The sequence below is a fragment of the Carassius gibelio genome, chromosome A15, assembly GCF_023724105.1.
Source record: "Carassius gibelio isolate Cgi1373 ecotype wild population from Czech Republic chromosome A15, carGib1.2-hapl.c, whole genome shotgun sequence".
In the NCBI taxonomy this organism is placed as follows: Eukaryota; Metazoa; Chordata; class Actinopteri; order Cypriniformes; family Cyprinidae; genus Carassius; species Carassius gibelio.
This window is the reverse complement of record NC_068385.1, coordinates 16353598-16380165: the sequence shown is the minus strand read 5'-3', so window position 1 is coordinate 16380165 and position 26568 is coordinate 16353598. Positions and strand designations below refer to the sequence as shown.

Genomic DNA, 26568 nt, shown 5'->3' with positions numbered 1-26568 from the left:
TTAGTATGTGTGGACATCGCGTCCTCCACAACGCTGATTTACACTTCTACACTGCTACCAAATATGCAGTGACGGCTCTCACAGAGGGTCTCCGGCAAGAGTTACGAGAGGCCAAGACCCACATACGTGCCACAGTAAGATAATTAATATGATTATTCAAAATAAATGTGTCTAAACCCTTGCTGGCATTATGTGTTCTTTCTTTAACAGGCTATATCTCCTGGCTTAGTGGAGACGGAGTTAACCAACCGGCTCTTTAGTCAAAACCCAGAAAAGGCTGCTGCTACCTATAAAAGCATAAAGGTATAGACCAATCCAGATACTTGTCCATGTTATAGATCGTTTTTTACCTTTTTAATATCTAAAAATTATATTAAAGTGCCTGCAAGCAACTGACGTCGCAAACGCAGTGGTGTTTGTCCTGAGTGCTCCTCCTCATGTTCAAGTAAGCTTCATACATCAAACTAATGTTTGGTGTCTTTCTGACATTCTTATTATTAGAAATAATAGACTTATAATTGAATTGTAATTTTAGGTTATTCCTTTACTCTCTGTAGATTGGTGACATTCAGATGAGGCCTGTGGAGCAGCTGACATAAACTGAACAGGGAAACAGGATGAAGCATCTCTTTAATAAACATTGTGAAAGTTTGCAGACAATAAAAGATCACAAGAATGTTGTAAATAATATTGTCAAGTCTCTAAATAATATGAAATGCATTTTGTCAAAACACAAAAACACTGTTCTGTCTCATCATGATCTCATAATTACATTTTTCATTGTAGTGACTGAAACAATTTAAGAAAATATGCCAGTGTTAACCATTTTGAGACGCAGAATGCTTTAGGTTCTTAGAAACTCTAGAGAGCTGATATAATACAAAAAAAGGTAACTTTTTATTACTTGCCAGACATGTTTTTATTTTAAAGGAATAGGGAATAGTTGTTCGAAACCTGTATGAATTTCTTTCAGGTGTTGAACACAAAAGATATTATTCTGGAAAATGTTGGTAGCCAAACATTACACATTAGCCATTGACTTCCATATTACAGAAAAATAATATTTAAGTCAACTGCTTGTTTACTATCATTCTTCAAAATATCTTAAGTTCATACAGGTTTGGAACAAGTGGATGGTAAGTGAATGATGACAGAATTGATATTTTTAGGTCTGTCTCTTTAAAGAGTCCTTAAGTATTGACCCAAAAGGAAAGTGGAGAAAGGATAGTTTCAAACACAACTTATTATCTGTTGTCATGTAATAGAATTCACAGCATAACGTCTGAACACGTGATTAGTGTCATAATCACTTTAATTATCCTCGTTTTATGGATCTTGATTTGCTCATATTTTTTTCTCTTGTTTTGAGAAAACTGCGAAAGTTATTTGTTATTGAAATAATGTCTGAGTTCGCATTAGAACTTTAAATCTTGGAAAATCGACTACAGTAAATTGCTATTGGCTGTATTCTCGAAGGTAGTGTTTGTTTACATAAGGGATCGCAGTAAAGCCCATGGGAAACTGATTACAGATTTTCTGTAAGTGTTAACTTGTAATATGGATCACTGGAAAGGCAGGGTTGCTCTTGTCACTGGAGCTTCAGTGCGGGATCAGCAGCAATCGGGAAGTCTCTTCTCCAGCAGTTGCCAGAAATTTGGAGCAAATAGAGGTAATTATACAGTTATGAGGAATAAATTTGCATATGTTGCTTCAAAAAAAAAAAAAAAAAATCACGTGAGACATTGCAGGTAATTTATGCAAGCACCTCACACGAAACACAAGCAGACTACGATGGATGGACGTAAATCAAATAAGCAGTTATTCCTTAGCTGAAATGCAGAATGTGTCATGTTAGTCATGGTCAAATGTTCAAGTGAATGTCTTTGACCTGTCAGTGTGCACCCATGAGGCTTGCCAATCCATGAAAGAAAGAAAAGTTGATGATGGTCATATCATTAACATTAATAGGTATAGGTGTATTTTATTGCACCTTTGATCTGTGTACTGAATTTCTTGTCTATGTGAAGACACAAAAGCATTCAATGTCATTACATATTGAATACAATACACAAATACATATTTTATTTAGTGTTTGTGGACACCGGGTAATCAACAATGCTTCTACAGTGCCGGCTCTCACAGAAGATTTGAAGCAAGAGTTACAAGAGGCCAAGACCCACATATGTACCACAGTAAGAGCAGGAGGATCAGGATTTGCTTCTGTTGAACACTTTATATATGTGATATGATCATTGCATGTCCAAAGACTTGCTGGTACTAAGTGTTCTCTTTCTTTAAGAGTGTATTTCTCCTGGTTTAATGATGACCGATTCTTTAGTGAAAACCAAGAAATAGCTGTTCATACCTACAGAAGTGTAAGGTTATAGACTAGTTTTGAATCCTTTATATACAACATGTTGAAAATCATCATTTACATGTTTAAATATTACAGTGCCTACAAGCAGCTGACATTGCAAACACAGTGGTGTATGTGCTGAGTGCTCCTCATGTTCAGGTAAGCATCATCCATCACTAGTTACATCCATCCATTTTGTGGTTAATGTTTGCTGTCACTTCATCAGTGTTGTAAATATGAGATTAAATAAATGTTTGGGTTAAATAAATGGTTATAAGAATTTGTCAGAAATTAGAATAATCACTATCCTTTGTTGATTTGTATTTTGTACTGCCAGAGTTTATTATGCAAGGAGCGTAAAACAATAGCCTATAGTAAAAGACTCTGACACCTTGTTTTCCTTTAAAAACAGTATAGTGAGGAAAGGTATTTAAAAGCCACTGTTACTTTCCAATGTATTTATAGTGTAAATTACAATCATTCAACTGATTTTTTTTTCTTGCTTTAATTTAAAGACTGCAGCTGTTAAAAATGTAAAGTAAATTAAAATCATTTAGTTTTAAACCAAATAGCCAGATTAGTTATCTAGCCACTTTTTGTACTTTTTACCCGCTTTACATTCATTTGAGTTCCTCTGTGGTATTTAGATTGGTCTGTCTCAGCATGTGGACAGAACACGCAGTTGCTCAGCAAAAACCTCTTGTTCTCATGGGAACACAGTCCCACCCTCTTAACCCCATTTCTATGACCGCAACTGTGCACTGTGGAAACAATCAGGAATTGTCTTTTATGCTCTGTAAGTGATACTATTGTACTGTTTTTGGAATGTATATTATTTCATAATGTCTACACGCTCTGAATGCTGGATTATTATTCTGTGTCTGGGAACCTGGGAGCTGGTATGAGACTCCACATTGTTTTAACACACACTCGTTCGGAAACTGCCGAGTACAGCGGGGTTGGGGAGGAGGAAGCTGGTCTGATGTGAGATGGTGTGATGTACCGCTCAGGCCATAATATGAATAAATTTGGGTGGTCCCTCATTTGAATATTGGAAATATTGAAAAAATGAAACATATATACTTTCAATGGCCCCAAATTTAATTAATCAAGTCCTAATAATGAGGTCCGATCCTCCAAACCCCATAATTCACATTTTCATGTCTAGACCTCTACATAAATTAATTTTGAATATTTAAAAGCAGCTACTTCATATGCATTGTGACACTGATTTAAATCACATCTTCCATTGCATATTTCAAGAACACGTGAGGATCAGCTGATGGGAGATTTGAGTTCAGTGTTACAATACTCATTTAATGTCGGACGGTGGGTTAGGTCCCTAAAGCAGATTATCCTTGGAGAAGAATGTGAACCTTAATTCCACTGGCGAAAACCTAGTAAGGCCAAAGTCTGTGCACTCAGTGCACTCACTAGATTTTTTTTTTATTATTATTTATTTATTTTTGTTTTATACAGGAGAGCAAATGCTGTTATTAATCAGGTTATCTAGAGGAACACTTAACACTTCATTTATTAAAAACAAAACCCATCCTATGAAGCAGAAGAATGTTTTCTCAAAACATTTTATGGGAAGGAACACCAGTTCTCTTATTTACTTTATTCAGCAATCATGTCACGAATCACATGCTTCATAAAAATGATCTGAACTGTCAGTCTACCATAAAGGGAGCTATAAAAACAGAGTAGATAAAAACATGCTGCTTATTAAAACAACGTTGCTGCATATCGCATGGCAGCCTAGAAGATAACCAACCATTTGGAGCTTCTTGAATTTCACTCGCTCTTAATTTTCCCACGCTTTTCTCGGTTTCCTCGCTCCTTGCTTCTCTTCATTTTGGTGTCACTAGGTCTGCGGGTTGCCTTGGACGGAGTGTTAGTGTGTAGAAGAGGAAACATTGGTGTTGTGTTTACCTCTGGACCCTTCAACTGAAACCCAGTGTCTTTTTCGATCAGATTCGGGAGGGGTGTTGTGTCTGTAACGTCGGGCAGAACTGCTTCATAGCAGATTTTGATCACACGCCTTCCTTTGTTGCTTCTTCCACTGGTGTCCTTCGAACTTTCTGTCGGGTTTTCAAGTGGGTCTGATCCCAGGCGCTCTAGTACGTCCGCTGGCCGGACAGTTGCAGAACCCGTGAACAATATTGGATCCTGAGAGCTGATATCACGAGCTGGTTCTTCTGTAGAGGAAACAATGATTTTCCTCATTCTCTTTCTTCCTACTCTATGCCTCAAACTTGGCCTTTTGTTTCTAACAATGGGCGTTTTTAGTGTAGTAGTGAATACAGGTCCCTTTTCTTCCATGTACTGTGTAATTTGCGTCACTTTGTTTCTTACAGCATCAGCTGGACTCTCGGTGGATGACGTTGCGAGGCTGACACCATCAGAAGGACTAGTCGAGAGAGTTTCTTCCTTGAAATAAAATTGGGTGGCCTCTGTGGAAGGGCTGTTTTTTCTTTGCTTTTTCTTTCCGGCTCTTTGTCTCAGCTTAGCTCTGTTCTTATCGCGGAGAGCTGGGGTAATGTGAGCCGCAGGTGAGGAGGAGACTAACTCTGTGTTGTTTGCTTGTCTGTGCTCTAGAATCTCTGGTTCTTTATCTGTCTTTATTGAGGTGGCATTGCTAGCAGCATCCTGATTATCGTTCACTGTCCTCCGAGGATCATCTTTCATCATCTTATTAGAATTTCCTACAGAGTCTAGCTCACTGTTCATGAAATTATTTTCTTTGATGCTAAACCGATTCATCTTCGCTGCTTCCTCCGCAAAGTTGTTCTTACCCATGACCTCCTCTGTTTGACCGTTCGACGGCACACTGGCTGTTCCTTCGTCGACCTTTAACACGGCATCAAGTTTTTTATTCTTCTTCCTGCCTTTACCCTTTCCTCTTTTCCTCTTGTTCTCTTTTTTCTTCTTGCTGGAATTTTTCTTCCTCTTCTTCTCCGATGTCTGGGTTTCTCCTTTACCTGTGTCTGCGGACGAGCTTTGAGAGGTGGAGACTGTGGCGAGCACTTTAATGAAATCCTCTGCAGCGGTCACCACGTTCGTGAGCGAGGGCTCTTCAGGGGTGGTGGTCTTTGATTCAGGGAATGACGACTGTGTTGTGCTTTCAGCGTTCTGATTGTCTTCATCTGACTCTTTCTTCTTAGGAGGAGCGATAGTCAATACGTCAATAACATCAATGCCTCCAAAGTCATAAGCGTTTGATTCTTTAATCACTGCTACGGGAACTCTGTCATACTTTTTACACCTTTATGATGGAGAGAAGAGTTCAAAATTGCATTAATTTGGCTATTAATTTGGCTACTGTAGACTGTACACTAGTGTATATGGAAGGATTTAGAACTAGACAGAATTTGATACTTACACCCCATACCAGTGACGCTCAACACACTGCTCTTCAAATGAAAACTCAAAGCAAGGCACTTCCATCACATTAAAGAAAGCTTGTCCGACCACTCGGGATGAAGTGTCGTTGACATGTCTCAGGCATTCCTTTAAGCTGTAAAATGCAGATATTAGTTTTCATTAGCTAAAATTAATATGGAGATGATTTCAAATTTCAAAATGTCAATTTTTTTCAGCATTGTACATAATGATTTCCATTTGATTGCAGCTCTAACATCAGTTTTTAAAAAGAACTTTCATTCAAAAACAAACAATCAAAAATTGGCAACCTGTTGCAATCTTCAACTGTTTTTTTTTTTACCTTATATACACACACACACACACACACACACACACACACACACATATATATATATATATATATATATATATATATATATATATATATATATATATATAATGTTTTTGAAGTAGTTTTAATTGAAGTAGGCATCTAGCTTGTCATGCTGCTGTCATCCATCAAACACACATATTCTGGACCACATCAAACTTACGCATTGTCGCAGTCGCAGTGGCTAAGGGAGTGCCATTTAAAGTTGGTGTATCCATAGTTGGAGGAAAACGCGTGGATGACGTATGGGCAGTGATCGTGAACGCGACAACATTTGTCGGTCTCTTCGAATTCGCCTGGGGGGAAATGCATCACATGCATAAACACTTGCTACAGTACGGAAATTCTACATTTACTCAAGTCAGTGAATTAAAGTCAACTTACCTAACTGATCATAATGGTCTGCGATGTTTCCTGCACCACACCAAAGTGTCCCGGGATAGGTGAAGCCTCGCTTGGTTCGCGTCTTTTTATTGTTCGCCGCGTCAGAGTTCGGCTCTTTTGCTTGTTTTCCCGTCGCGAAGACGTTTCTGTCGCCTTTTGGTTTCAACTTGTTACAGTTCTCCTTCGCTTCGGACACCCCTGTCAAACTCATCTTCAAATCGGAGCTCATTTGGTTTCTTAGCCCAAGTCTACAAACATGCATGAAGGATTTGACTTGCATTTCGTTTTGGATGACAGAGCAGTCCAGCAGGCGGCCCTCAGAGTCATGCACAGAGCGAACCTCTTGAGCTCCATCGGTGACCTGATGCAGGAGATACTCTCCTACAACCGAGCTTTTGGCGCAAAGAGTGTTGTTGAGCATGTAAAAGAGCTCTTTGCTCAATTTCTCTGCATCTATAGCTTGGCCTAAGAATTCGCCCTTAACAAAGTTCCTGTCTAGATAAGACAGAAACACGAAAAACACGGACCACATCGCGGCGGGCGACACTTTCAGCACCACGGAGTCTCAGACAGCACCACAGCCTCTCCTGTCCTTCGAGAACCGGCTTCTTTCACCGGCTGCCGTGGGTTTGAATATATTCCCGGTCAATGATGGGAGGAGCATGTCATGTAACTAACCATTTCCTCATCCAATGAACATGAATACGCTAATGTGCATCTGTTTCCTCCTCCTGTCATCCGTGTGGCAAGTGTTCATTGTGCAATGATTTCCGATGGATTCTCGTTTCCAATGGATAGAGCATTTGCAAAAGGCAAATTCGTATTTCTCTTATTTGCGAGAGGGAAAGGTTGCAATGCAAAAGCTAACAAACAATAGAGTAAAAACAATACAACTTTAGGTACATCACATCGACAAATACAAAAGCACGATACAGCATAGTTTTCTAAATAAAATGCAAACACAATTTGAGTGTAGGCTCTTTTTAATCAAGTCGTGTTTGTTGTGTGCACGCGCACCGGGATATGAATGGCGGGTAATGGATAGCCTATGTGTGTTTTGACCGTAAGTAACCCCGTCGCTCCCCACACCTCGAGTTTTACTTTGGTGACGCCGCGAGGAGGAGGTTCCCTCGGCGCTTTCCATGGTAACAAGAGATGGGGTGATCCTTCCGACCCAACGAGATTGGGCATTCTAATTTCACAAAAGGAATGGGTAGTGACCTATTGAAACAGTGGGCTTTTTCAGTTCACACCAGTGCAGATCTCCATGCAGTTAATGAACTGCTTTTCCTGTGGATCTTAACTTGTGGAGACTTTAACAGACGCAGGCGCCAAGTGAAAAAGAGTCATTTGAGAAGAGAACGCACGTTTGTCCATATGTATATATATTTTGCAACTGTACATGGCTGTTGCATTCAAACAATTAAATATGTAGCTTCCCATGGCTGTATTAGTTAGAAAAAAAGATCATGTGATTAAAATTGTCCATTCCGGATGAGATTTCTTTGAACTCATTATGATTTATTAAGTTAGCCTATCTAACAATTGGTACAAGATTGCTGAAAAGGGTACAAAAAACAAACTAATAAAATAACCAAACAAATCAGGAATTGAGTATGTGCAAGTCCAAAAGCAAAATATGTATGGTCGGTTTCCAAAGAGTCTCCATTGAGTCCAACAGTGGGCTTTGGCAAAGAAATCGGATTGAAAACAAATGATGTAAAACAAAATCACCAGAGGCAACATGCAACATTGTTGGAAAATCCGCCCGATGTAGTAGGCCTATTAATTTAATTCTCATTAAAAAGTTTGGCCTGGATATTAATCAGCGCGTGATCCGCATAGGCCTACCTGGCGAACTGTTGCTTCACACCACACTGTAATTTTGCAATACGCCTTTTCTTTCAAATGTTTATGATCTACAACATTTCTAAAACGATGGCATGACAGCGCAAAACTGTGCTCATTATATCTGGTGTACAGAGGAATCCATTATCTTAAACTGCACATGATTTTCAGATATACAGGTCAAAAATTTCCCTATATTAATTAAACAAGGAAATAAAACAGCTGCTCAATCAAGATGACATATATGAGAAATCTCTGCAGAAAATACAATGTAAAAGACCAAAAGATTCAACAATAAAATTGTCCATAGAATCATAATTGTGATCTTTTGTGGATCATATGGATGTTCTGTATTAGGCGAGTCCTGCATAATGAGGTGGAAATTCAGTGGAATTTCAATTCATTGGAAAGGCTGCTCCTGGCACCTTGCACTTAAAGACGCTTATAGTCGTCTAAGCTTTTTGTATCAGGTTTCATTATTATAATAAATGTTTTCCATAGTTAGCCTACTGGCATTCATATAAGCAATTAATGAAAGTTATATTCATATGCTATCATCTTACAAGTGTGTAGCCTATAAGAAGCTTTCAGAACCTATCTGAACCTTTTTTTCCCCCTTTTTTTTTTTGACGGTCATTAATTGTTGTAACAATAAAAACTGTAGCTATTTTTTCAAAATTATTGTTAGGCTACCTAAATGCGTTTCTGTTAGCCTACATTAAAGATTAAAGATCATATGAATTGAATTCTTTCCATTTTAAATTCAATATTTATACTTGATTTCTTACAACATGTTGTAGTTCTTTTTGTTTTCTTTATCACAGGTAAATCCAAAATGTCTGAAAAAATTATTGAAAATTATTGAAAATAAAATTATTGCAAAACCTAATTTTGGCCCAACTTAAATACATTTTCAATATATATGTGTGCATATGAACGTGTGTGTACATGTCTTTCTATCCCAATGGGAACTTAAACCTGAATACACACCAACTTATGAGGTTAAGTTAGAAATCTATATATATGAATAAATGTCTATACAGAATTAATTTTTTTTTTTTTTTTGAGAATTTAAAAATGCTGAATGTCTTCTGTTAGGCGTACTGTGGTGTGGAGCGATACAGCTACAGTTGCATCTAAAAAAAATGTTTTAATTCTGATGTTATGACTTACTGCTTAGGAAACTTAAAAAATCAGTATCTCAAAAAAATTTGAATATTTTCTCAATGATCAATCAAAAAATATTTACAAAACAGAAATGTTCAAGATCTCCAAAGCAGGTTTAATTATGCACTCAATACTTGGTTGGGGGTCCTTTTGCGTGAATTACTGCTTCAATGTGGCGTGGCATGGAGGCGATCAGCCTGTGGCACTGCTGAGGCGTTACTGAAGACCAGGTTGCTTTGATAGTGGCCTTCAGCTCCTCTGTATTGTTCGTCAGATGTTACTTATCTTCCTCTTCACAATGTCCCATAGATTCTCTGTGAAGTTCAGGTCAGGTGAGTTCCACTTGGAAGTGGTTGTGTCACTGTGGGAAGGTGCTAAAGTTATGCTGCAAAATGAAATCAGCATCTCTGTAAAGCTTGTCAGTAGATGGAAGCATAAAGTGCTCCAAAATCTCCTGGTAGATGGCTGCATTGACTTTAGACTTGTTAAAACACAATGAACCAACACCAGCAGACGCCACGACACCCCAAATAATCATTGACTTCAGAGACTTCAGACTGAACTTCAGGCAGCTCGGATTCTGTGCCTCTCCAGTCTTCCTCCAGACTCCAGAGATTTCCAAATGAAATGCTGAATTTACTTTCATCTGAAAAGAGGACTTTGGACCACCGAGCAACAGTCCAGTTCTTTTTCTCCTTACCCCAGGTGAAATGCTCCTGATGTTTTCTTCTGGTTCAGAAGTGGCTTGACAGCTGTAGCACATTTTCTCTGAAGACGTCTGAGCGTGATGGCTCTTGATGCGCTGACTCTGGCTTCATTCCACTCCTTGTGAAGCTCTCCCAAGTTCTTGAATCAGCTTTTCCTGACAATCTTCCCAAGGCTGTGGTCAGCCCTGTTGATTGTGCACTTTTCCTACCACACTTTTCCCTTCCAGTCAACTTTCTATGAATATATTTTGATACAGCACTATGTGAAAAGCCCACCCTTTCAGCAGGGATCTTCTGTGGCTGACCCTCCTTGTGGAGGGTGTTGCTGATTGTCTTCTGGACAACTGTAGAGTTAAGTCTTTCCCATAATTTTGGTCACATGTTCTAACCTAGCCCAAGAATTATACTCAAAATTAATCAAGTCAAGTCAAGTCTGCTTTATTGTCAATTCTTCCACATGTACAGTACATACATACAGAGAATTGAAATCGCGTTACTCTCAGGTGCATACAGATAACACTAAACAGTAGAGCCTAAAAATCTAGACCAAATATAAAATATAAAATACTATAGTATAAATCCAGTGGTCTCTCCAGAATGGAAGTTTATACAGTTCCCCAAAAGAGACAAGAGGGCTGGTACCTGCCTCTTATGGCACCAAACACAAAGGGACAGAAGTTTTTATGGCTTGATCCATCAAGAATATATTGCAATTTGCAGTTAAACAATCATTCTTGTTGCACGCCAAACTTTTCTCAGTGTAGACCTATGCATGTACGTTATTGAATAACCTAGCTTTAAAACTGCGTATCTTGAAGTATTTTCTGTCACTCCTAACTTATCCAGGCACTGTCAGATTGTGTAAACTACTGGAAACTAATAGAAGAGTCTGTTAATGTGGTAAAGCCAAGTACTGATGTATGTAAACTCATATATTGTCACTGGTTGAAAATGCATAATCAAATTCATCTTTTTACATATCATATTTGCAGTGATTTGTGATCAATGATCAGTCAACTCTGTATTATTTTACTATATAATCCCATCACATAATGACTGCTTTTTGCATTATTGATGCATCTGATTCTTAGTGACAGAGCAAAATGTGATTCTGATATGTGATGACGTCCTTCAGGTCTGTGGGTTCTTATAGTAGACCAGTGGATTGAGACTGGAGGAACTATGAGAACAGCTATCAAACTGGTGGAGAATCAATGAGCTACTGTTGTGGGTGAGCATAAAAGAGCTAATGCAATAAAAACAAAAGTGTTTTGAGACCTGATGAACTTAACTGCTGCCTCTCTCTACCTGAAAGCTTTGTATCTTTATATGTTGATTCTCCCTTTAGGGCACGATTAAGATACTGACTGGCGAGAGATTATTGACATTCTTGTAACATTACTTGCTGCAAGATGCAACACAAAGGATTTTGACAGCTGTTTTCTGTGAGTGTGTTATAGTTTCTATTCACTTATCACTTATCAGTAGTGTTGATTAAGTTGGTAAAATGAGTGCTGTTATTTCTCTATTCTTTGTAGGCATTGCTGGCGTGGCCATTGAAAACAGTGAGGGAGGAAAAGTGGCTGAAGGAAAACTATAAATATTCCCACTGCATTCCAAATAAGATGCAGTCTCAGATTGACAGTCAATACCTGGAGTCTTTTAAGAACTTTAGAGGTTAAAAATAAAGAAATAAGGGGAACATTTAATGTATTTTTTTTATTATTTTAAAGGGATTTTGCCATTGAATCATTTGCAGGTTGTGACAAAGATTATTGTATGAGAATAAGGATGAATCTTGTGAAGACTGTTCTTTTCATTTCAATTGAAATGGATTTTTCACGTTTGAAGCATTCAGTCATATTGGTCATAAATGGTCTGTTGTTGTTACATAAAATACCAGTAGAGGTCGCTATCAGATTGTAATTACTCGCTTGAAAATGTTAAAATAATCAATAATAATGAATTTCATTTAAACCAAAGATTTGATCAAAATATTAACAGTATTAAGATCAGTATTTCATAAAAAAAAAACATTATTATGATATATTAACACATTTGTGTAAACATTTATGGAGAGGTTTTTAAATAATTAAATAAATGGCTCATTTAAAGAGCCATAGGAAACAAATTATATAAGCCCTAATACTTTTAAAATATTTAAAGCAATAATTTGAACAAGTACCAAAAAAATTCTATATAACTTTTAAAGAAAAATTACCTTTTTAATAAACAGGATTTTTGATATAGAAAAATACATGTATCACTATTATTGCTTTTTGTGCAACTCATGCATGATCCTCTTGTGTACCTTTTAAAACCACGACTGATTGTAAACTAAGCAAAACGTGAGATAAAATGCATTTTTGATGAACAATTGAATAATCACTTATTACTGTGCATAGATCCTTTGGGTAAACCGAATACTGCTTTGCCACAAAAAATGCAAACCACAAGTTTTCCAACAGAGGAATGTTTTCTTTCATCCAGCAGATATTCAGTTTCACCCTATGAATAACAAACCACGCTGCTCTGTGCACAGTCACATATGTGGAATACTGTCCATCCAACTTTCCTTATCTTGTAGATTCTTCCAATGTATGTGTATGTACATTAGTGTGCATGTTTTGCTTTGGTATGTTGGTGCAAATGTTTGCTGTCTTTACTGACAACAGTTGGTCTGTTTCTTCTTGGAAGTTGCAGACATGTTATTTGAGTTGCTGTTGATTTCTGTGTGAAGAAAAATAGAGTTCAATTTAAATTCAAAGACAATATGATCATATATACTATTCTTCAGTGCATCTTTTTCTACAGATAATCACTGCTTCATGATCTTTTATATATAATAACTCTGAAAAGACTTTTCTCTATTCATGAATTCAGAACAGTCAGGCAGGGGAACCAGTAATATTTCATGAAAATACAATTCCAATGGATTAAATAATGTTGTAAAGCAAGAGTTCACTTAAAATGTACTCATCCTAAGGCCGTCCGAGATATAGATGGGGGGGGGGGGGGCAGATTTGGAGAAATTTAGCATTACATCAGTCCAAACAGCTGATAAAAACATCACAATAATCCACAAGAAATCCACATGACTTCAGACCATCAATTAATGTCTTGTGAAGGGAAAAACTGTGTGTTTGTTATAAATAAATCCATTGAGACATTTTTAATTTCTGACAAAAATATGCGTTTATCCATAATATGGCTTTCTCCAGTTAAAAAGCTGAGAAATATCCACAGAATCAGCATCATTTACAAGCGACGTTTTATCAGCTGTTTGGAATCTCTTTCTGACGGCACCCATTCACTACAAAGGATCCATTGGTGAACAAGTAATGTAATGCTACATTTCTCCAAACCTGTCCTGATGAAGAAACAAGATTGAAGGCGAGTGCATTAAACAAATGTTAATTTTGGGCTGATCTTTAATGTACTCACGAACAACTTCCCCAATACGTCTGGATCCAGTTTTCTCCAGTTCTGCCAGAACATTTGCCTCAAACGTTAAAGATGCCACTCTGAAGAAAAACTCTCTTACATTCTCCCCTACAGTCACAGAAAGAGTAACTCATCTAAATAAACAGTAGCAAACCTCGAGGGTTTCCCAAATACTTTGTGACTTTGTAATTCATTATTTACACAGAATTGATACAAATCCCGTTAACATATAATACACTGTAACAACGTCTGTAGTTAGGATCTCACCAGACAAGGCGGACACAGCCCAATACTCTGCTTTCATCTGATCTGCCAGTTTAATGGCATCCTGCTCAATTAGTGTATACTGTGCAGGAGACTGCAGGAAAGACACACATATATAAATATATACATAAAGTATATGGGAGAAAACAGTATTGGATTATGCATGGCCATGAATTTTAATATAAAAACATGTAAGTGTAATGTCAATTCAAAAAAAAAAAAAAGGAGAAGATCACTCACACTCAGATCTTTCTTTGTGCCTACTAAGAAGAGTAATACACTGGTAGGATCATTCTCTTTCATTGCGTCCTCCAGCCATTGCCTTTAGAAGAGGATGATACATTTTCAGTGCTTGAAGCACGCTGTGTATCCGTTAACCCAGAGGGCAGAATAACTGCGATGATGTCATTTACCTCGTATGCTCCAGTGAAGCCACATCAGTCAAATCAAACACAATGATGACAGCTGTAAAACAGGAATGGGGAAATTATATCAATACCTCAAAGGTAAAAAAAACACAAAAAATATTATTATATTTTCATTACTTTTACCAGATTTAGATCTATTATATATTATAGTGTATACAGTGTCAAATATTGTTAAACAAAAAATTATATACTTTTTTAAAAATAATAATCCAGTGAGTCATATACCCTGAGCTCCTCTGTAGTATGTAGAGGCAATGCATTTAAATCTCTCCTGTCCTGCAGTGTCCCACCTGAAAAATTCAAACAAACACTTACTTGAAATAATTATCGAAAATACTTGTTTTAGAGACTGTCATAAGAATGCACTTACAGTTGTAAGCTGAAAGGGACCCCAAGAACTTCAAACCGCTCCATTTCAAAGTCCACACCAATGGTGGCCTTGTAATTTTTGTCAAAGACATCTTTACAAAATCTTATAAAAAAATTAAAACAGTAGATTAAATTACTATATTCAGCCAAACAATAACTGAAAAGCAAGCTCAATTCTTTGATATGGCTATTGAACATTAACCGGTTATAGTTTCGCTCACCTATTAATCAGACAGGTTTTCCCCACCGCCAGATCACCCACTACAATGACCTTTGAGATCTTAAACCTACTGGACAAAACAAGAGGGGGAGGCACAGAATAAAACAATGCTGCATAAACCATCCAAACAGTTCTGAAAGTATCCTCAAAAGACTGTTTGAACAGAAGATATCATCCCACCCCACAGTTCCTGTCCTCTGCTGCTGACAGGCTGTCTTCACCTTCCCGTGGAACTCATCCTCTGTGTTCAAAGCAGCACCTTTGCTGAAGCACTACGACAGGAGTGAACATTAACACCCATTACTTCAGTAAGCGCTCGAGGAAATGGATTCAGATCGGTTCTGTTGGATGGGTTTCAGAACAAACGATGACTTGAGCATCAGTGATTTGTGTAAAGGATGTACCTTGGGAAGCTGGCTGATGATGCGGTCTTTCCGTACAGGGGGCAGTACACTCATGATGATGCTTCTGCAGGAGAAACACAAAGTTAGGAATCACAGCTTGGCATTTTGTAACATGGCACAGCATTAAGGAAGAAATGAGTAATGGCTGCTCAGAATGAGGCTAACTTGCAGGTTTAAAATAAAGGTCTATCTTTCAGTTTAGCGCATTACTCGTGTGTAAGTGTAACAGTCATAAAACAACGAACATGTCGGATTAGTTTTAATTTAAATAGCCTTGTTGCATACTAGAGCTGCATGGGTGTTGACTCACTAATCTGTATCTGTTAATCCTACAGTAAATCTGAGAACAAAGAGAAACCCTAATTTGTGGCAAAACCTTTCTGAGGTCTCTTTTTATACTTTTGGTGCACTACGTGCGTCTTTCGCAGGCCTACATACGTATTAAATATAATAGTTTTATGACTGATGTAGCCAACATAAACATTTTTAAGAACAAAAGACAGTCCATTCTTACTAGTCGAACACAATCCGTGCTACAAACAAACGTGTCGCGTACTTCTTACCTCAGTACTTTATGTTTCTGTGAATTATGTAGCGCTAGTTTCCGGAGACAATGACGTTTGAAACGACTTTAAGGAAAGAAGAATAAAAAGGAAAAGAAACAAAAGAGAGGAGGGGGTATCAGGCGTTTTCTAGCATTCAAGAATCGAGAACAGTTTCCAAGTTTCTGAAGAAAACGGCAGGATATCCCGACCGACGGAAGCGCTGTGAGCGGCGGACAGATGGACTCGTCTGCTCCAGTCCCCCGGTCTCTCCCCACCAAAACCAGGAAAGAGGGGTAGAAGACGCCTCCTACAGTCCCCAGCGTTTTCAGATCGGTTACAACAGATATAACACGGTTGGTACTGTACTTTTCTTCTAATACTGTGATTACTAAGGTACTAATGATGTTACGTTATTTTAAGGCGCAAACGTAAAAAAAAAAAAATATTGAAATGAGTTTAGAAACATATATATATATATATATATATATATATATATATATATATATATATATATATATATATATATATATATATATATATATATATATATATATATTTTACTGTAGTGCTATTTTTAAATAAAAATAAATTAACACTTTCATTCAGAAATTATGCACATGACAGTAAATACATTTTTTTAAATCCAGGCCTGGTGAGCATAGGGGAATTCTTAATAATAATAATAATAATAATAATAATAATAATAATAATAAATTCTTGACGACCCCAACCCTTTTCAGCATTAATGTACAACCATGAAAAAAAGTGCTATCAGGATTGGAATGAGAGGTAGAGTTGAGTGTCATCAGCATAGCAGTAATATGAAAAGCCATGCTTCTGAATGACAGAACTTAGAGATGCTATGTAAACAGAGAAGAGAAGTGGTCCAAGAGCTGAGCCCTGAGGCACCCCAGAAGCAAGAAGACAAGCAGAAGCCCACAAATTGTGATCAACTCTGAGAACTAATAAGGCAAGAATGGACCGGCATCAGTAAGGATTTGGTTATGGTTATGACGAACAAGGATCAGCACTTTTTTTTGCAAATAAGAGCCTTTAAAACGTATGATATGATTATCATTGTTTTTCAGTATAACGTAGAAACATGGAAAAAAAATAATCTACAAATACCAAAGCAGCAAACTTTGCAAAACACAACATTTTTTCACAGCCAAATCTATTGGCCATGACTGTATATTTGTCTTACATTGTCATCATTAGTTAAAACTCTAGAAAATTGCTTTCAAAATAGATTTCATCATAACACAATACTACTGTAGTTTATTTACTGTTAAATCAAACACTTAAAAAAATTAACTTTTCTTAAACCTTTACTCTTAGACCTTATCAGTTCATTATAATATAATGTTTGAAAAAAGCTCGTGATAAATCACTACATGTTCATAACTAGCATGTAACTGGCCGTTTTTTAAAGCTGTGCAGTAAAGCATGCCGTTTCTTTCTCAGCCACCAGAGAGCGCCATATTGCAAAGCCATAAGTTCTTCTCTACTGTTCTCCTGATAGATTTCAAACAACACACTAGACACACTAGCAGGCACCGTCACATGATAAATGAAACGAATTTGTCATCAGTTTTCGAATTTTGAAAAATGGCGACAAGAAGGTTTTATTAATATAATAGTGTTTCAGGGATGCAAAAAAATTATCTGCATACCTATCATGAATGAACCAAGCAGAGAGAAAGTGGTCATCATTCACAGCACAGAATGGACCAGAGCGACAACCAGGTTCAATGTGAATTGGTTGAAGTGTAGAACAGCTGAGGAGAAGAGGAATGAAAAGAGAACAGTTGATTTGGAAAACAGTGAGTATTAAAACTTTCAAAAAATGACAGTGTAGCCTATTGTTTTTGTATGTTTGGAAGAATTGAATGCATCACAAGATTGCCTTTACATATGGGGAGATTTTGATTTTCAGATTTTGATTCGTCTGAGCACAGAACAGTTTTCGCTTTGCCACAGTCAATTTTAAATGATCCTTGGCCCAGAGAAAACGCCTGAACTTCTTGATCATGTTAAATATGGCTTCTTTTTGGACTTATAAATTTTTAACCGGCAACGGCGAATGGCACAGTGGATTGTGCTCACAGACAATGTTTTCTGGAAGTATTCCTGAGCCCGTATTGTGATTTCCATTAAAGTAGCATTCCTGTATGTGATGCAGTGCCGTCTAAAGGCCCGAAGATCATGATCCAGTGTGGTTTTCCTTCCTTGACCCTTACGCACAGAGATTGTTCCAGATTCTCTGTGATAACTTCAAACTCTTTGCAATTTTTCTGTGAGAAACTCCTTTCTGATATTGATCCAGTATTTTTCACGGAGCATTGGGGGAACTGGTGATCCTCTGCCCATCTTGACTTCTGAGAGACACTGCCACTCTGAGAGATTCTTTTTATACCCAATATGTAAATTGGTCTTCCAGCTGTTCCTTATATGTACGTTTAACTTTTCTGGCCTCTTATTGTTACCTGTCGCAACTTTTTTGTAATGTGTAGCTCTCATGAAATCCAAAATGGGCCGATATTTGGCATGCCATTTCAAAATGTCTTACTTTCACATTTGATATGTTATCTATATTTTATTGTCAATAAAAAGTTTATGTATATATATATATATATATATATATATATATATATATATATATATATATATATATATATATATATATATATATATATATATAAACAAACTTATACAAATAAACTTTTTATTCACAATAGAATATAGATGATGTGTAAGTTTCAGCAGGAAGTTTCAGCAGTGTTCCTGTAGCTCAATTGGTAGAGCATTGGTTGCACATCAAGCACAAGGTTGGGGGTTCGATTCCCCGGGAACACATGAAAATTGATAGCCTGCATGCACTGAATGTAACAAATCCACTTATTGACCAGTATCCTGATTTCTGTATCTGTTTCAGGATAGTGCACTTTTGTTGGTGATCTTGAAGGAAATCCCAGTTGAGCAGATGACGTGTGATGAACGCCTCATGGCCCAGAATGAATGGCAAGTCTTCAAGTTACTCAGCCACCCCAACATAACTGAGTATTATGAAAACCTCCTTGAGGACAAGGCGCTGATGATCGTAATGGAATACACTTTCTTCACTCACGTTTTGATGGTCACTTAATGTGTTCCGACAGTTTATTCCAGGAACAGAATTCAGAATATTTATTAATTTGATCCAAAAGTAATTCTGTATTATTTAAATGATAAGGTATGGTTGCATTGGTTGTAGAGAATTTGTAATTTTAATACAACTATTTTGTATGCATTTTGAATTATGATTAGAAACAACATGTATGTAGTCAATAATCTTAATATCTGTAATAATTTGTCTCTGTATGATCATTGTAGGTGGAACCCTGGCCGATTACATACAGAAGCGCTGCAACTCCCTGTTAGTTGAGGACACCATACTACACTTCTTTGTTCAGATCTTACTGGCCCTTTATCATGTGCACAATAAACTCATCCTACATCGGGACCTCAAAGCCCAGAAAAAGACTTTGGAATCTCGAAAATTATTGTCAGCAAGAGCAAAGCCTATACTTTAAGAACCTCACCAATTATTAGAATTTGACTGTATGTGATGTAGTTACAGTTGAAATCTTCATTTTCACGACAGGTTGTGGGGACACTGTGTTATATCTCTCCAGAACTGTGTGAAGGAAAGCCATACAGCCAGAAGAGTGACATTTAAGCCCTAGGCTATGTGCTTTACGAGCTTGCTAGTCTGCAGAGAGTTTTTGAAGCAGCAGTTAGATATATTTTCTTACTGGTTTGAAAGAATCTGAACATCAAAAATGACTTTGTTCATTAAATGAATGTTGAATGACAAACAAAAGAACTCCTCTGTTGTCAGAATCTGCCAGCTTTGGTGCTGAAGATCATGAGATCATGATCACATTTCTGATCGTTACAGCCCAGAACTGAGACAACTCATTCTTAACATGGTAATCTGGACCCATCCAAAAGACTCGACTCAATGAGATAATGGCTCATCCCATCTGCATTAGGCCATTGCTCAATCTCTACACTGACATAGGCAACATCAAAATGTGCAGGTAGGACTTTATCATTTTAATTTTACCGCATTTAATTGTATTGTTTGGGAAGTAATTACTGTATGGTGTTAAGAACTGTAAATGCATTTTACTTGGCCCTTTTTCATCTTAATTTCTTTTTTATTATTTTTTTTTTTACAAAATGTGTACTGTTTTGGACTTGGGTTATGTATTGTAAATGCATTTTGTTTTGCCACTTGTTATTAATTTTCTACTACATTTGATTGTACTGTTTTTGTTCTTGGTTTAAGTAACTGTTTTTGCACTTGTAAATGCATTTTGTTTGGCCACTAATTTAGCTTTTTTTTGTACTGCATTTAATTGCATTCTTCTTTGACATGTTATGTATTATAAATGCATTTTGTTTGGTCACTAAATAGATAACTATATACTTTGTTTGCAGGCCCTCCTTATTTGATGAAATTATTCTCTACACATTCTGTTGTACAGACAGGCTCTCATGGCAGACCTGGTGGACGTGTAACTGGTACCAGACCCAGGGGTGCCACCAACATGAGCAGATGCAGCCCCAGTTTATCTCCCGCTTCCTGGAAGGACAGTCTGGTGTCACAATCAAATCTGTCTCACGTGGCGATCTCTTCACCACCTGCCTAAAAGGTATGCTTCTTACAATCCAGAATTTTCCATGCAGGTCTCAGCATATTGTTGTGACGTCAGATTTTTCCATCCATATTGCAACATAAAACCAAAACAAAGAAAGTTTGCATGTCCATCAGATGCTCTTTTCTTCAGTTATTAGCCTGAAGCTACAAAATGGACCTGTCTGTGTGAAATTAATCACAGAGTAATTTAAACATTTGTGATAAAGTTTGAAAGGAGGCTGTAATCACCCCTTCTCCTTCTTACAGAGCTCATTAAGCACCATTTGTTCAGACTGCCAAAGCTAATCTCTTGTCCCTTGGCACTATAGCACAGCGGTGTACATTTGTGTGCGTCTCTGAGGGGAATCATTAGTCACCAGTAGATACAGAGGATTAAAGGTCCTCACTTCCAGCTTCTCATCCAGTGGTTTGCACTGACGGAGGAACACTTGTTTAATTCTTTGTCTATTAGCAGCAGCTATTATAATCTGCTCTATTTGGTTTTGCAGACAGAGGTATAATCATGACATTTGGAAGAGGAAGCAATGTCTTGAACATGGAAACTTCAAAGATGTGGCACAAGTAGAGTTCGACAACCCAGTATATAGAGACCAATTGTTTCACAATGGAATGTTTAGCGATGCTTGCTAAGCAAGCAAATTAAACAAACGAATCTTAAACATTGACCTCAGGGATTCACAATAAAGATGATCTGCTGGCCTGGGATCATTGGTATTGTTAGTTAAAACTACTATGGTAACACTTTACAAAAGGTTAATCAGTTATCATGAACTAAGAATCACCAATACTGCTAGTTAATGTTAATTTCAACATTTACTAATGCATTATTAAAATCAAGAGTTTTGCTTGTTAAAATTAGTTCATGCACTTTTAATTAACATGAACTGACAACGAATGACTGTATTCATATATTCTCATTTACTACCATTAACAAAGATGAGTAAATATTGTTATATTTTGTGCATTGTTCATTCAAGTTAATTAACTAAAATTAACTAATTGAACCTTATTGTCAAGTGTTGCCACTATTTAAAACAATAAAATGTTTTACGTTAACTGAAATAAAGCTGAAAAAAATATAAATATTTGATGAAAAGCATAAAATTGGAAATGCTGCTTTGGCAAATAAGTGGAATGAATTAAGTTTAGGTAAGAGTACTAATATTACTAAAACTGAAATAAAAAATAAATTAAAACCCATTATAAAAGCTAACACTTAAACTGAAAATGATTAAATAAAAGCAAATTAAAAATATTTATAAATATTAATTATAATTAATCAATTAATAGACTAATTAAAGATAATTAAAGATTGCAGAGTTTCGGGCCGATTGACAGAACTTTGACTTGACCTTTAGGGTTTTACTGTACATGATTGATGTACATTTTTCTTAAACACGGAAATTGTATATTTATTAATTTAGCAATGTCTGTTCAAGTCTGTACAGTCAAAAACCACTTACATTTTCCTTCCCACATGTATAAATCTAGTTTTAATTGTATTTGTGGTTCTTCATGATGCCGTCTTGTATTCAGCCCACAGTGGATGCTCTGCTGGGTTATGAGTTGGTTCAAGTGTCTTGTGGAGCGTCGTATGTCCTGGCCGTGACCAGTGAGTGAGAGCTTTTCTCCTGGGGGCGAGGAGACAACGGTAAATGAGCAACATCAATTGTCACTCAAACGCTGTGTTTCTTTGGGTTTCTCTTTGTACTCTTGTAGACAGCAGCAGCGCCTCCAGGCAGACCTGGCATTTTATGCTCCATCCTCCTCCTCCTCTCTCTCTCTTTCTCTCACTCTCTCTCTATCACACTCACTCTCTGTTATCTCCTCACCGACAGGCCGGCTGGGATTGGCCACTCAACACTGTCACAACTGCCCGCAGCAGGTGAGTTTGCTGATTCTGGCCTGCGGGAATGACAGGTACTCAATACGTCCTCTCATATTACACCCAAAACACATGAAAAATATGATGTTACTTAAAAAAATATATATATTGTTTAGGGAAAACACAAGTCGACAGCATGACGATTTATGATGAATAAAATTATAGTGACAAAATGACAATGTTATAATGTGATGTGTGATCAGGTGATTTTGTTTGGATGTTTATATATATATATATGTATATACACAGATGTACACAACCGTTCAAAAGTTTGGGGTTGGTAAGGTATATTTAAATGTTTTTTGATTAAAAGTAAAAAGAAAAATTTTGTGAAATGGTATTACAATTTGAAATAACTGTTTTCTATTTTAATATATTTTAAAATGTAATTTATTCCTGTGATGTAAAGCTGAACTTTTAGCATCATCACTCCAGTCTTCAGTGTCACATGATCCTTCAGAAATAATTCTGAGATGATGATTTGCTGCTGGGGCACGTGGTTATTAAACAGTTTTTGCTGTTTAATAATTTTGTGGAAACCATGATATATTCTTTGGAGAAAAAAAAAAGCATTTATTTGAAATAGAAAACTTTTGTAACATTGTAAATGCTGGTACTGTCATTTTGATCAATTTAATGTGTCTTTGCTGAATAAAAGTATTTATTTCTTAAAAAAAAAAAAAAAAACTAACTGACCCTAAACGTTTGTGTAGTGTAATGTGTGTGCTTGTGCTTAAACAGTGGTTGTAGAAAGATATAAGACCAACATGTCAGAAAAAAAATAAAAAAACAGGATCACTGAGATGGAAAAAGGATCACCCCCTTGTTTCAGTATTTTGTTGAACAGCCATTTGCTTTAAGCGTTTATTCTGTTGGGATTTATCTATGTCTCTACTAACATTCCACATCTAGATTTTGCTATATTTGCCCACTCTTCTTTGCAGAGCTACTCAAGTTTAGTTGAATTTGATGCAGTCTTCAAGTCATTTCACAGATCTTCAGTGGGGTTTAAATCTGGGCTCTGACTAGGCCATGCAAGGACATTCAGCTTTTTCTCCTTCAATCACTGTGTGCTCAGTTCTGCTGTGTGCTTTGGGTCTTTGTCATGTTGGAAGATAAACCTTCTTCTGTTCTTAATGAACACTTTCTGGCAGAGGGCAGCAGATTTTCCTCAAGAATTTGACGGTATTGTGCCCCATCCATTTTCCTTCTATCCTGAGAAGTGCTCCAGTCCCTGCAGCAGAGAAACACCCCCATAACAGGACAAGATTTCTCTTCTGTAATTATTTACATTTATGCATTTAGCAGATGCTTTTCTCCAAAGTGACTTACAGTGCATTTAGGCTATACATTTTTTAAAGTGTGGTCCCTGGGAATTGAACCCACAACCTTGTGTTGCTAACGCAATGCTCTACCACTGAGCCACAGGAGCACAGCAACACAATATGAGAGTCTGACATTACTTAAAGGCCGCACAATTGACTGAAAGCATGTGGTTGGTAGAAGTGTTGATTCATCACAGGAAATGACCAATACAGAAGAAGAAAATTATATAAAAGTCAATAGGGACCAGAAACTGTTTGTTTACCCACATTCTTCAAAGTATCTTCTTTTGTGTTCAGCAGAAGGACATTTATACAGGTTTGGGACCACATGAGATTAAGTAAATGATGACAGAATTCATGAACTATCCCTTTAAATGTAAACTGAATGCAATGTTTTCAAATGTTTAATTGCATAGAACTTTAGCTTTTTGACCCACTTAAGCAGGACATAAGTACATCTTTATATTTAATTTATTAATTACTTCTGTTATCTTTGAAATATGGTTAAAGTACTTCCCCCATCTCACCGTCAGGTGGAGGAGGTCCACATGTTCCAGCCCGTCCAGTCGGCTCCTCTAAATGTTGAGAATAGACATTGGCACAGCAGCCTCTGTTGCAGTCACAGGTCAGAGCGCTTCATTTACACTACAGTTCAGTGTGCTGTTTTGATTTAGTCTGAGGATCAACTTGAATGTGCCCTAAATGCAGAGAAAGGTCAGTGTTTCACCTTCAGCAGTAACCAGCATGTCCCACCGAAGCAGTCGAGTGCCCTATCAAGTGTCAGGACTGCAGGGGATCATCACGGCCACGTGCGGTGATGCTTTCACTCTGGGTATTGGAGCAGGTAAACAAGACATATGTATTAGTGAATCTCACAAAACGGATCATATTACACCCTAAAATCAAATGAAAAAGCATATTAAAAACACTTTACTTCAAAAAAATATTTAGCTTATAAAAAGATTGAGCATTTAGTATATTCTTGTTTTAGTTTACTTGATAAGATTGCATTAAAAAAGCAATTACTGTGAAAATTACACCTTTTTTGCACAGTGTGTTAATGACAGCTGGAGAAAAATAATGTCACAATACAAAGAAACGTAACTGTGCTAAAACTAGTCAATAAACTAAACATAGTATAATGTAATATTATATAAATTTATACGTTAATGACAACAGGTGGAAAATAATTGTACAATACTAAGAAATGTAATGGTCTTAAAAATAGGCAATAAGCAAAGTTTTTAAGATAGATAATATTCAATTATACATATATATATATATATATTTTATATATAAATAATATAATTGTGTATATGTTTATGACAATTTGGAGAAAAGTAATGCCACAATACAAAATAAAAATAATAATAATTGTCTTAAAATAGGCAAAAAGCTAAATATATTTCAAATAGATAATATTAAATAATACTAATAAAGTAATCTAATCTAATATAACACACACACACACACACACACACACACACACACACACACACACACACACACACATATATATATATATATATATATATATATATATACATATGTATGTATGTATATATGTGTGTGTGTGTGAGTGTATATTATATAAAAAATAAATATTTTTAATTAAATTTCATTTCACCTGGCAACCAAACTATACAGGCAACTAAAATAATGGCAACGCAGTTCAGACAAGGCTGTTATCAAGGCCTTAACTGCTTCAGACACAGAATGTGCTCTAGTGGGGGCAGGTGGGTTAATTAATGTGACATGTGGCTAAAGGTCAGAACGTAACCCCGACTGTGTCCCAGAGGCTTACAAGACTCCCAAGACCTTTATTGTTTCATGTTGTCTTTGTTCATTCATGAATCTTACAGGATCTGACATGCAAAGAAACACAAGCACACAGATGCCATTCAGCCAAATGATGTTCAGGATTGTGGGTAAATGCTCTGCTGCTTGATTCGGCAGAGGGGGAAGTGTTCACCTGGGGTAAAGGGGCATGTGGTCGGCTTGGATGGAAAGAAGAGGATGAGAGCCAGCCTTACACTGTCACGTCAGTGGCTTGTTGCCATGGAAACACACTGTTGGCTGTGAAATGCAATGTGTAGCCATAATTTCTTTTATGAATGTAAAGAGTTCTTGAATAGATATTTATTGTAATTATCTACTGTTGATTTGGACTCACAAAGGTTGCTGTCATTGTTAAAACCAGCTGAATATATTCTCGCTCATAATTTCTCTCCTCAGCATTTTTTGAAGAGTCAGTTTCAAAGTGACATCACTTCCTCTGCCCAAATTCCTGCACACACTCGGCAGGAGAGCAGCTCAGCTCCTGTCCATGAGGACACTCGTGTGGATTCATTAAGACTTTGTTTATCATGTAACAGACACTGTGTGTGAAGCTTTTTATAACAACAGCAGCAATAATAATAATAATAATTATTATTATTATTATTATTATTATCATTGTAAATAATGGCTGATTTCTCAATTAGGTCAGACTGCCTTGAAGAAAAAAAAAACTGAAACATCCAAATCAATAACTATGTGAAGATAATTATGTGCTGCTTATGTTGACACATAATAGAACAATAACTGAAAGTGTTAAAAACACAATTTCTATAGTGTATCAGAAATATGTGCCTGGGACTTACAAAAATAAATTATTTAAAAAGCATGTTAATTAATATTACTACCTGTTAATTAAATTATATAATTATACTGTAACAAGCAGTGTACCCAAAACTACTATTTTATAGCTAGAACAATCAC

At 36.7% G+C, this 26568-nt stretch overlaps 3 protein-coding genes and 1 pseudogene across 5 annotated transcripts in view; 2 read left to right on the top strand and 2 right to left on the bottom strand.

Moving 5' to 3' along the window:
• The window catches only part of LOC128029356 (dehydrogenase/reductase SDR family member 11-like), a 44516-nt gene extending 43828 nt beyond the window's left edge, over nt 1-688 (top strand). For all 3 annotated transcript variants that reach the window (XM_052617118.1, XM_052617116.1, XM_052617117.1), the window contains 4 exons: nt 5-134; nt 211-303; nt 380-445; nt 558-688. In XM_052617118.1, coding sequence (XP_052473078.1) covers nt 5-134; nt 211-303; nt 380-445; nt 558-599 — 331 coding nt within the window. In that variant the 3' untranslated portion in view covers nt 600-688. The remainder of the gene's footprint in view (nt 1-4; nt 135-210; nt 304-379; nt 446-557) is intronic.
• Nucleotides 689-3872: 3184 nt separating this feature from the next.
• Nucleotides 3873-8039, bottom strand: LOC128029355 (uncharacterized). Its single transcript, XM_052617115.1, has 4 exons — nt 6498-8039; nt 6277-6409; nt 5742-5876; nt 3873-5624 (listed from the first exon to the last, which is right to left on the bottom strand). Exons 1-4 carry the CDS (start codon nt 7027-7029, stop codon nt 4154-4156), a joined length of 2271 nt encoding a protein of 756 aa, XP_052473075.1. The 5' UTR covers nt 7030-8039; the 3' UTR covers nt 3873-4153.
• A 2602-nt stretch (nt 8040-10641) lies between these two features.
• On the bottom strand, nt 10642-16190 carry LOC128029354 (ras-related protein Rab-34-like). Its single transcript, XM_052617114.1, has 11 exons — nt 15912-16190; nt 15349-15412; nt 15125-15216; nt 14946-15011; nt 14726-14827; nt 14581-14645; nt 14341-14392; nt 14168-14249; nt 13931-14021; nt 13664-13771; nt 10642-12949 (listed from the first exon to the last, which is right to left on the bottom strand). The coding sequence occupies exons 2-11, from the start codon at nt 15400-15402 to the stop codon at nt 12882-12884; spliced, it is 780 nt and encodes a 259-aa protein (XP_052473074.1). The 5' UTR covers nt 15403-15412; nt 15912-16190; the 3' UTR covers nt 10642-12881.
• LOC128028857 (serine/threonine-protein kinase Nek8-like) lies at nt 15404-26281 on the top strand (annotated as a pseudogene).
• Nucleotides 26282-26568: the final 287 nt, after the last annotated feature.